A 12,159-nucleotide genomic window follows, 5' to 3' on the forward strand; every position below is an offset into this window, starting at 1 on the left:
ACCCCAATGCCCAGGGCGTTTCAGAGTGTGCGGCCACGCAAATATGAATGCAAGCCAAACTGTAATCCGTCATCTGCCCAGCTCCCACCCTGCCAGGCCCCAAATTTGCCACATTTCTACTGGGACAGGCCCCGAGAAACCTTCCTATGCTGAGGTTTCGGTGGAGTCATTTCCTCCCAGAGGAAGGAGGGCACTTGGCTAAAACCAGCCAATTTAATCATTCACAAAAGGAGAGGTGCCCGCTCTCTAGGAGTGTTGAGGAACAAGGCTACGCTACTCGGGAGGCCTCACTCTGAGGTCCCAGGGATCCAGGCCCAAGGGACTCATGAGTGCAAGTCTGCTCAGGCCGAGACAGGCGCTCAGGCCCCAGGCTTCCTGCACGGGGTTGCAGATTACTTACAGAGTGCTCATCGTGGTCAACGGTCTGCGCCAAGACAGGGCTGAACGACACCGGCGACAGAGCCCCCGGTTTTTTCCTCACAGCTCGGATCTGCAGCAGGGCGCGGAAGGCTAGGAGAGAAAAGCACACAAGTGACTACACAGCCAAATGGGACCAGGCCGTGCCACCAACGTACTGGAGATGGAGTGAGCTCCCTGTGACGATGCTGCGTGCACAGGGAGCAGGGTCACAGGGCGCACCAAAGCCAAGCTCTGAGGTCTGGCTCCTCTAGGCTATCGGTCAAGAGAGGGGAGAGATCTGCCAGCAGAAAAAGCCCGGGCACACATAGCCCTTGCAGAGAACACGTGCTACCTGCCTTGGTACAGTGAGGTGGAGAGGACATTCAGGCCTAGGGCTCCTCAGCACAGTTAGAAGAGACACAAGTTTGGTCTCGGGCAGCACACTGCAAGCTACAGGATGGGGGAGCCTCATGTAAAACCAGATCTTGGGTTCGTTCAGGCCCCACGTCTCAGCACTGGGGCGCAGCTCGAGCTGGGCGTCCTCTCAGCATCACACCTCCATCGACTGCTCGCACTCTGGCCAGTACCACGTTGGTGAGAGGGTCTGCAGCAACTCCAAACCCAGCCAGAAGGTTAATGGCTAAACCCCTCTCTCCAGCCCAGCGATCCCCTGGTCTTCCCACCAAAACAGCTTTGATCTCTGCTCCCGGCCTACAACCCTGTTCTCTATCTGCAGATACTTAATACTGTTACTTCCCTCTGTGCCAAAGACACACACAAACGAGCCAGACATCTATTCTAATACAGCTGGAAGAACTTGCTTGCACACAAGGAAAAGCCTGGGCATTTCTATTTCTTAACGTACCCAGCTGCTTGCAAGACCAGCCTAGAGCCAGAGGACAGAGGTGCAGATCTGTCCTCTCCGCTTCTGCACTTCCCAGGAGTAGATTCCCAGGAAGCCTGATGTGGGTGCATTTTCCAAAAAAATGCTATGTTTTAAGTTGCGCTACTTGTAGTCAAAGCTGTCTGGCACTTCCCCTGATAAGATCATGTTTTCAGTTATTGTATCTTTGCCAAGTCTTGACCGTTTATAGACTTATTTTCTCAGGCCAAACACCTGCCTTAGGCTCTTTTTTGTTTTCCTAAAAAGCCTCAGTAAGAAACATTCAAATATTTCAACGCTCAAGCACAGGGTAAAATATGTGATTTGTCTGTTCAAACAAACATGCAGGCATTTTCTCTAGAGACTCTGTTTTGGAGAAAAGATCTGAAATTCAGCAAGTGTTGCCCGAGTGTCAAAAGGGGGATTTGTTTTTTCCTCTCTCTTGGGAGCAGAGGAATGCAAGGGTTAAGCAGATCCTCATAACTCTCCTGGCAGGCAGAGTCCCCTCAGCTTGAAGAGGGAAGACCATCAGGGCTGTGCACTCAATGTCCGCCCTGCTGGCCCCCACGCAGCAGAAAGGCAGAGGGGTCAGACTGACCCACAAGCGACAGGGAAAGACAGGACCTGGCAGTAGCTTGCAAGGAGGAAGGAGGAGGGACTGGAGATGAGTGCGCCTAACAGACACACAGAAGCGGTCTGAGGTTTCCATCAGTTTTGTTTTAAACCACTGCTATACAACACCTTCCTCTCCCATCAGAGGTGCTCCCAGGAGGCTGGATCACCATGCTCCTCACAGTCGACAGAGAACTCCAACCCCACTGGCAAGGCATCACCTTGCTCCAGATGGCGAGGGCCAAATGCAAGAGCTGTTTAGATGGCACTGCTCAGAGCACCTGCACCCCAGATCCATCCGAGGGAGAGGGCAAACGGCCAGGGAGGCACTGGGCAACGAGCCACTCTCCCAGGCACTCTTCCTTCCCTGTTTGAGCACAGTTAGTTATTTTAGGCATCAGGAGCCTCCAGACGTCAGTCAGAACAGTAGCACATTTGATGCTGAGCCTCGCGGTGACGTGTATAAAATACATGCTCGCTCTCACAACCTGTACTGACTTAACAGGAACCTGGGAGGAAGAAAGAGGCCCTTTTTTCCTGGGCACATACTCACGCAGCCTGCAGATGGGGCAGTTGTTGGCCTGGTAGCGCAGGGTGTCCGCACAGGAGTTGCACAGACAGAGGTGTCTGCAGGGCAGAATGAGGGTGTCGCGGAGGTCCGAGAGGCAAACCACACACTCATTGCTGTTGTCGCTGTTCTCGTCATCTGAAGGCTGCAACGAGAGGCAAGACTTTGGCATGTGAATAGAAAGGGCCATGTAGAATGGCCAGAGGACTCTGGAGCCTGACACTTCCCACCCAAAGGTCTGCAGCAGAGCTGGCATCCTCTATCTGCAGCTCTCAGCAGGGGGTTCTCAAGGAGAGCACGCTCCAGCCTACGCAGCTCTGCTACGGGTGCTCCTTCCTCCTAGGGCAGAGGGAGGCACCCCCAGTTTCTGCAGCTCCTCTGAACCCACGACGGAGTGAGCAATTCTCCTGCCACCCTGTCGTCACCCCTCTCCTGTGCTGACACAAGCTTTGATGCAGTCACGGGGAGAGCAGCCTGGGATGCTCACCTGATCACAGCCAACCTTGGCAAAAAGGTCAGTCTGATCCCATTCAATGTAAACCTGCATCATGCTACTCTTCCCATCACTTAGAGCCCCACAAATTGGATTAGAGTCACTCAGTTAGCTGTTGCTCTGAGGAGAACCTCATGAAGTTCAATAAAACTGAAGGGAAGTGCAGAGTCCTGCACCTAGGGAGGAACAACCCCATGCCCCAGTAGAGGTTGGGGGCTGACCTGCTGGAAAGCAGCTCTGCAGAGAAGGACCTGGGAGTCCTGGTGGACAACAAGTTGGACACGAGCCAGCAACATGACCTTGTGGCCAAGAAGGCCAATGGCATCCCTGGGCTGCGTTAGGCAGAGCGTTGCCAGCAGGTTGAGGGAGGTGATCCTTCTCCTCTGCTCAGCCCCGGTGAGGCCACACCTGGAGTGTGTGTCCAGGTCTGGGCTCCCCAGTATAAGAGAGATATGGAGCTACTGGAGTGAGTCCAGCAAAGGGCCACTCAGATGATTAAAGGACTGGAGCATCTCTCCCATGAGGAAAGACTGAGAAGAACTGGGACTGTTCAGCCTGGAGAAGACTGAGGGGGGATCTTATCAGTGCATATACATATCTGAAGGGAAGGTGAAGAGGATGGGGTCAGACTCTTTTCAGCGGTGCCCAGTGAAAGGACAAGAGGCAACAGGCACAAACACAGGGCATTCCAGCTGAATCTAAGGAAAGATTTTTTTCCTGTGAGGGTGACTGAGCACTGGAACAGGCTGCCCAGAGAGGCTGTGGAGTCTCCATCCTTGGATATATTCCAAAACTGTCTGGACAGGGTCCTGGGCAACCTACTGTAGATGACCCTGCTCGATTGGGGGGTTGGATTAGATGATCTTTAAAGGCCCTTCCAACCTCAACTGCTCTGTGATTCCAAGAAACCCACCCTCCAACCAGGAGGACTCTCTTCACTGACACCAGGGATCCTTACAGTCCCATTGCTGATGCCACAGAAGTTATGCAGGGGCCCCAAAACTGGTACCCCAAAACTGGGCACCCTCCATCTTCATCTGCTCCCATCAAGCACCATTTCACATGGTCCTTTCAGTGTCACAGTGGGAACATATGCTACACCAAGGGCAACCTTAGCATAAACAGCAATATAGAGCATCTGCTGCTGCTGCATCCACACCTGGTCTGCTGATGGGGCCAGCGAAAGGCTGCAAGCCTGCCTGCCTCATCACATGTGCTCCTGATCTATTTTGGGAGGCAGGGAGAGCAGACTTTTTGCCTTCCCATTCGCATACTTTGCTAAGTATACTGGGAAGAACAAAAATGGCCCCAGGCCGCTTGTCTGATGGGCTGCAATTGTATGATTGTCAGATCAAGAGATTCATCACAAGACCCTGGAAGACCCAAAGAGAAGCCTTCAATCCTCTTAAATGGATCTGGTGCAAACTTTGAGAAGACTTCTCCGTCCTGCCCCTTCAGGCGCTACCTGTTGGCACAGGCACACGGAAATCACAGGGATGGTTTGGGCAGGACAGTGCATTGCTCGGAGAGGAAGTCTGGTTTGTCTTGCTCTGTGACTGCTCCTCTGCTTGCAAATCACACACTATACGTACAGGAGCAGTCCTATCCTGAGTCCAGCACTTGGTACAGCGTGTCAAGCACGATGCAGCCCAGCCAGCAGCGAAGGGCAGCTCTAGATAAGGTTAAGCAGGCATGAGGCAGTCAGGCAATCTGCCTGAAGCTGTGCCGCAGCTTCAGCCCGGATTCAGCACATGCTCCTGCCTAAAGATGGGCAGTGTTTCTAGTTAAGGCATTTTTCATGCAAACTCCTTGATGTTAGCAATGCCGCGCCCCCTCCTGCAGGGCAATGTGGGCTGCTCTATGGACGCTGGCAAGCCTGGAGAGCTCAGCTCCTCGCAATACTATGGGAACCTACAGTCCCCTGGTAAAAAAAAACAGAAGAACATGTAGGGAGCCACAGGAGCAAAGCACAGAGATCAGGTGCGACTGCCTTGACTGCAGAGAGGCAGTGAGATGGGGTGGGCACCAGAGAGAAGATTTCAGAGGCACTTGGGATGCAAGGCTCACTTACAGTCAAGGGAACAGGAGATACCCTTGGTCGTGCACGCTGGGAAGCACCTAGACTGGACAGCAGCCCCAGGGCACCAAGAGCAGCAGCTGACACTGGCCCAAGGCTGTCTCTACAAGCTCCGAAACACCCATGGGGCACTGATGTCCTTCTCTCCCAGCAATCGCAGCCCCAGGTGATACCCTCAAAAGCCTCAGGCTATCTAAAGGCATCTCAGCACAACCCATTGACTGCTTTAGACAGCCTCAAAGGCCTGACATGCCCGGGCTTCATCAGTGCCTACAGTAATGACATAGACCCGGTGGCCGTTCTGGGATGCATCTCCACATTGCCCTGCCAAATCCTGTAGTTGCACTTATAAGCGGAAGGTGCTGGCTGGAAACCCACAGCTCAGGGAGTAGGAGCCTTCTGAGCACCTTTACCTTGGTCTCTTGGTTGTTTTTGTTCTCGATGCCGTAGATCTCCTGAAGCAGATAGCTCACCCGGTCAACCTAGGGAAGAATACAGAAAGTTAGAGTGCCAGCTGCTCCGTCATCACCATTTTGTGATCATCTCCCTCCCTCCCTGTAACAAAGTATGCATGTTACACCAAGGGCAAGTGGCTTTCCTAGAGCTAACGGAAGAGTTAATGGAAACAAACATTGCGAAGGATGGCCAGGAGAACACGTCCCTCTGCTCAAAAGCAGAGCCCATCCCATCTGGTCTGAAAAGGGAGTCCAACTGGCCACTTCAATCGCTATCAAGATCACCTCAAAAACAAGTACTCTGCTTTGTTCCAGAGATCAAGAGGAAACATATGCCCATAGCTCAAATGAGCCAGAGGTAATCAGTCTTCTACAGTCCCTTCTTTCTGCAAAGCACCGTTTAACTTTAATCAAGCTGAATTTCCACCCATCTTTGTAACCTCGGGATAGAAGAGACTAGGCACAACCACCATTCCTGTGCCAAAAGCTTGTTACTTGCACGTCAACAGCTGTGCTACACTTCCCTATTCATTACTGGGGAGCATAAGGCCAAACTACTGGGGCTAGGAAGCTATCTCCCAGACAAACAACTGTCCAAATCTCCCTTAACATGAGAAGCATTCAAGGGACAACACTACACTAGTGCAGTGTCAGCTATTACCAAGACCTCCAGGCCCTTGGTGGAGTCTCTAAAAGGGGGTGTGTGGTGGTAGAAAGCATTGCTGGGTAGAGATGGAAGCTGCTCACAGCCCTGGACACTGATTGCACCCCTCCAAACCATGTCTTTATGCAAACCCCAGCAGTTGTCTGCAAACTCCCTGGAGCAGCTGGATTAAAGCACTGAGGCAAGAAAGGCTGCAGATTCATCTCCCAGTGGGGCAAGTTTTTAGCTTCCTTTCTGCACTAAGCAGTGTATTCCACTGTCCCACAGCTTAGCTAGCAAGTGCAGCATGAGGCTTTTACAGCTGCAATGAGCAGCTCTACAGGGGTGCACAGAGCTATTGGTCCCTAGGATTTGCTGCTTGCTGCTACATAGCAGCTTCCCCAGAAAAGGGTAGGTTCCTCCTCAAAAAATCTTGGAACAGGTGAAATGAAGAAGGGGCTGCAAGGTACCACTCAAACTGACTCATCTTGTGATCAGGTCATCTGCAGCGATTGTCCTTTTGACACCCTGCTGTGAAACCAAGCTACCGGGAACCCAGTGTTTCAACGGCTCATCAACTCCAGGAGTTTTAGCATTTCCATTTGTAAGCAGCCTCTCCCCTCTTCTGTCAAGCCAGGTGCTCAGAAGAGCAACAGCCATGCCATGGGATTTCAGCGCTGCAGAACATATCACACACGCTGAGATGAGGGCAGAAGGTAGTTATATCCAGCCTGCTTGCCAGTTTAAAATGCTTCGAGTTGGGACACAGCAGCATTAACAAACTAATTCCAGAGTCTCCTCATGCAAGGCAGCGTGCAGCTTGCAGACAATCTGTTCTAGGCCCACATTTCAAGGCAATGAGGTCAGCAGTTGGACTGCTGAGCAAAATCCTCTGCAGTGTCTCACAAGTCGCCCAGGAAGTTTGGGAACAATTGTGTGGGAGCAGTGCTTTTATAACTCGACATTTCAAAGAGCGCCTTGTTACGGCATCCTGACTCCTCAGAGGATCGTGGTGTGTGACAGTAAGTGCAGAAGTGGTCAGATCAGAGTCTCTGCAGGATTTTGTGTTTCTTTTACTGCTTGCCTCTAAAAAAAAAAACAACCCATGAGAAGCTTCTGTTTCAAAAAGAAATGGGCAAGCAGTGCAACACAGCTCTTGCTAGAAAGACCTCCAGGTTTTATAACACTAAGGGTAAATAAGAAGCAGCAGGTGAGGGTACATAGTGCAGTCCTTCACCTTCATACTTCTCTCACCCATCCTGCACCATGTCATAGTTCATTAGCTGCTGCTTCTTGCTCGCAAAGAGCTGAGAGATCAATGCACACAGAAGCTGTCTAGGAATCCCAGAGGGTTACAATGGCAAGGAGAGAAAGGCAAAAGAAAGGGAGAGTTGGAGAAGCACTTACAATGTTATACAGATGGTTTACTCCAGGCGTATACTCTGTACCTCTGATCTATGCTCTTATGGGGCAGGTGCTACGTTAGCTTCAGTGGTACTGTGTGTTCCTCTAGCAAGAGCTTACTTCTGTTTTAAAAGCCACAGAAGAGAATGTCTAAGCCTTAAAATTTACAAACAGCCAAAGGAAAAAAAAAAAGAGAAAAGAAAAGAAAAGAAAAACCCCACAACCAAACACTGAGTGGGAAGGTTACACACTCTGCCAGTAAAGAAGATGAGCACACACTGTTTCACTGTAGGAGTCAGCTAAGCTAACCATATTGTGGTAGGGTGGGAACCACCCTAGAGAGCACTTCCCAAATGGAGGACTGTCGTGCTGGAAGTCCAGAGTACTAAATGGAGAACTGTACACGGATCACACAAGTATACACACTAACCAACACTGACTCAAAGAGTTCACAGCCATGTAAGCACTGTCATAAAAAAAAAGACAATAAAAACGAGCTGCTTCTTGTCAGCTCACGAATGCAACATTTCTCTCCGATCAGAAGAAAATGTGAAGAAGATACTGCTGGCATCACAGTGCTCTGCTCCCTCGGGCAGCCTTCTCCAGCACAGCACACCAGCTCTCTCTGCAGAGACACAGCTCTTCTGGATGTTCCCATTCTGAACCCTTTGCACACTCTATCGGCTCTTTTTTGGAACAGTCTCTGGCTGTCTATATTAAAAATACTTGGGGGATCTAAACCTACCAGCTAGCCAGGAGATCGTGCTGCAATATAGCCAAGTTCAGCACCAAGGAAGGAGGAGCGCCGGTAAAGCCGGAACACACAAGGCTCAGAACAGACGTCAGGCTGGAGTGACAAGCAACTCGCCACGAGCACTAGGATAGAGCTCTGCCAGTAATGGCTAATACTGCTTTCACAGGACATGAGCAAGCCTGAAGGATGGGTTGTAACTCCCTACAGAGCCCTGGTGAGGCAGACAGTGAATTACTGAATGCAGTTTGGATATTCATGATCACCTGATGCTGTTCAGCGGCTCTTTTCTGACCTGGGAATCAGAAGGAAGACATCTTGGAGCCAGTGACTTATTCCTGAGTTCTTCAACAACTGTCTAAGCGAAGCATCTAACAACCTTCTTGGTCCTAAAAGGCTTTTAAATCCAGCTGAGAAAATCCTAACCATCAATCACTGGAAACAGAAGTCAGATGCATTTAAACCAAAAACACAGTACCCGTCTAAGGGTGAAGGGATCAACCATCTAATGCACCTTGCAGTACGGGATGGGGAGAAAGGGACGCAGACATCTTTGCAGCCTCACTGGATGCCTTCCTAGGACAGACGCTTGAGCACCATACATGTTCCAGGGTGAAATTCAGGAGCTAGATCAAACTATGGCAATACACAGAAAACCAGTTTAGATGGCCAGAAGGGCCTCTGACTTCTAACTTGAAAGGTCAAGACTGAAGAACATGCTCTAGCAAATACCAACAATTCACCTTCCTAAAGGCCCATGACAGGCCGATCCTTCTCCTCAGAGCAAGGAACACTCCCTGTGTACAGAAATACCGGAGCAGGAGGCCTGAGACATTTCTGTAGGAGTGGACTCGGAAAAGAAAAATCAACCACCTCCCTATTCTTCCCGCTTGTCTTCCACAGTCATGCAACTTTGCTATAAGTGGGCAGATGGAAAGCCGCAGCTTATCATCCAAAAGGCTTCACACTCCTCTCCCATCCGCCTTTTATCTCACACCTCTCCGGCTCTCACCCTGCAACAGGCAAGCTGGGCAGCTCACACCCGAGCTGCAGCACAGCACCAGGGTGCAGGGACCTTGATCTGTGAAGATGTGGCAAATCCAGGGGAAGTGAACCATGTGGTTCTCTCCTGTACAAAAAAAAAAAAAAAAACTTTCTAAACTCTCCAGAGCAAGAAGTTTGCCCCCGCTGCCCTGTCTGCTCTGCGCATCAACTCTGCAACTGCCCAGCTCCAACACAGGCAGCTTAGGGATCTTATCTGAAAGCAGTTTGCAAGATCTGTTCTAGAGATGGAAATCCATTTACAGCTGCTGCTTTGAAGCGGTCAGTTTGTACCAGCATCAGGAAAGCGGCTGTCCATCCTAACATGGTCATCAAACAGGATAATACACTGGTCAAAAAAGGCAGCCAATGGCCACAGTGCAAGGTGATTTTTAGAAAATGAAGACGAGTGCATCCATCACTTCATCTGTACTGGGAAAAAACAGTGCTGGAAAACAGAGAACAGTCTAGGCAATATGCTGCAGAGGTGCCTGATGGGGAGGAGGGAACCCAGCAAGCTAGATACCAAGTGATGCATAGAGGAGGGAGAGCTACAGAAAAGACCACACATGGGTAACAGAAGATGATCATGAGTTTCAACGTACATTGACTGGAGTGGAGAAATAAAGGGTGCGAAAACACTTTTCCATAGCACCAAGCACAACCCAAAACTTGTCCTTGATCATCACTCCCAGGTGACAACACAAATACGGCACATTCCTGGAAAACAATGAAAAACAGGCCACGGCATGCTATGCATACTACAGCGAGGATGGAGGCCGGTGCAGCAAGGATAGGAAGGGTCAAGTGTCCAACCTACAATGAAGTAATTGCAAGATGTGGGAAGAAGCTACACAAAGAGAGGGAGAATGCTCAGATGTGACAACATGAGCTGTGACAGGATGACAAGACTACCAACAGGGAGGGATGCAGGAATGGTAGGAATATGCTAGTCAGGTACTGGAGGTCAAGGGGTCTCCCAGATCCACTTGACCAGCTTAATCTTATGTTTTGCTTTATCTCAGCTCTCTCTCCAAGACATTTCAAGCTGATCTTTGCAGCAGGACCTTTGCCAGATTTGCTTCCAGAAGCTGAAACTCTTGGTGATCCCAGCAGCTTCCAGTTGCTTTGTATTCCTCTCTGCACAGGATTGGATGCAATTGCAATTTCGATAAGGCAATGCACAGCTTACGCTCATCACACACCGTGCTGGGCTCAGCTAAAACAGGACTACAGATCCCTCATGTTCCCCTGCTTGTCAGTCTCCCTTCTCCCCTCCCCTTCGTAACTGTGTGCAATTTGACACATAAACAACTTCAATGCAAGACAATGTCTGTGACTGCTTTCCCAAGTCCCAGGTCACTTGCAGGGGACAGGCAAGATAAGCTTAAAGGTCTCATCAGTCCCTGCTTCTGGGTGTTGCTCCCAAATTTACCAGTACATGAACAAAGACTTCTCCACTCAGATCTCCTGGGACTGCTCCAAAGTTACCATCAGCACAAAAAGGACGTTTGTGCAGGGAAAAGGCATGTATAAGGTCCCCTACTTTCTTAACATACATGCAGGTGGAAAGCCAGCAGTTCTCAGTTTCCAGGTAGAAGATGGGTAACCAAACTGGCGTGCAAAGATATCCCTTCACAGCACAAAGTACAGAACCTGAAGAGGCCAGGCAGTGAGCAGACGTGCTTCACATTACTTAATACATGCAGCACTTAAGCTCACTTATGCAAACTTCCTTTATTTGCACCTATACAGACACGGAAATATCATGTCTAGGGTCCCTGACACTTTGGTTTTCAAGCATCAGATGCCAGCAAGGAGGAATGCATAGGGAAGACTGGATCTGCACACAGCACTTCCCTCCCAGAGGAGCACAGACAGGCCTGCACCATTGCTCTGCCAGTCCCACCCTGCCATAAGCGTTCCTTCCCATCTGGCTGTACAACATCCACCCCAACATTAAGCAGCAGCTCACAGCCTTTGCTCATGTTATATCTGAGCAAACTAGGTGACATCTCAGGCTCTTGGTGAGCTAACCTCAATGCTTCCCACTGGGCGCAGTTGGGCACCTGTGGGACAGCAGCAATGTCTTTAATGAAGCTGTAGAGAAGGAACAGGTACTTACAATCTGCTTCTGCTTTAAAGGCTTCACAGAGAAACTGCCATCAACGTGCTAGCAGGAAAAAAAAAGGAAAAGCATTAAATAGAGGACACAATTTAAAGAGTAAAACAGATTCATGAACAACAGAGTTAACATTTGCTAGCCAAGGAGGGAGGCACAAACGAGGTTTGTCCACTGGCTAGAGTCAGAAACAAGTCACACGTGCTCCACATGGCCCTCTTCAGAGCCAAGCTGCAGTGACGTCTTCTAGCACCTCATCTGCTCAACGGCAGCAGGCACAGCTGGAACAATTCTGTATGCATCTGATGTCAAAACTGGTGTTAGGAATACTGTGCTAGTGCTATTTTCTCCATCATCCATCAGGCCCAACTAAAGTGAACCAAACCAAGTCCTCTGCCAGAATCTACTGGGAGCAGGGAGTAAGGTTTAGGGGAAGCTCCGGCAGGCCTTGCTGGTGTGAACAGTTGCAGACACATCTGTTTGCTGGAGGAGTTTCAGAGGAAGGAACAACATCATTACCCCAGAAGACAAAACAGTCCTATTTTCCAGGCAAACACAAACTGCCAAGTTTCTGCCTTTGGAAGAGCTGCAAAGCAGACCATGCAGCGTCAAGGTTACAGTTCTGTTCTTAAAGGTATATATAAATAGCAAGTTACCAAGGCCTGCTGGCTTGCCTGCCCCCGAGCATGCTCTGGCGATCAGCAGCAGTGC

At 50.1% G+C, this 12,159-nt stretch overlaps 1 protein-coding gene across 4 annotated transcripts in view; it reads right to left on the reverse strand.

The window, feature by feature from the left end:
- MGRN1 (mahogunin ring finger 1) overlaps positions 1 to 12,159 on the reverse strand; it is a 61,360-nt gene that overhangs the window by 9,668 nt on the left and 39,533 nt on the right. For all 4 annotated transcript variants that reach the window (XM_067306688.1, XM_067306687.1, XM_067306691.1 and 1 more), the window contains exons 8-11: positions 11,452 to 11,499; positions 5,446 to 5,514; positions 2,448 to 2,607; positions 401 to 510 (exon numbers count right to left, since the gene is read on the reverse strand). In XM_067306688.1, coding sequence (XP_067162789.1) covers positions 401 to 510; positions 2,448 to 2,607; positions 5,446 to 5,514; positions 11,452 to 11,499 — 387 coding nt within the window. The remainder of the gene's footprint in view (positions 1 to 400; positions 511 to 2,447; positions 2,608 to 5,445; positions 5,515 to 11,451; positions 11,500 to 12,159) is intronic.

This window comes from Apteryx mantelli, chromosome 16 (assembly GCF_036417845.1).
Source record: "Apteryx mantelli isolate bAptMan1 chromosome 16, bAptMan1.hap1, whole genome shotgun sequence".
Classification (NCBI taxonomy): Eukaryota; Metazoa; Chordata; class Aves; order Apterygiformes; family Apterygidae; genus Apteryx; species Apteryx mantelli.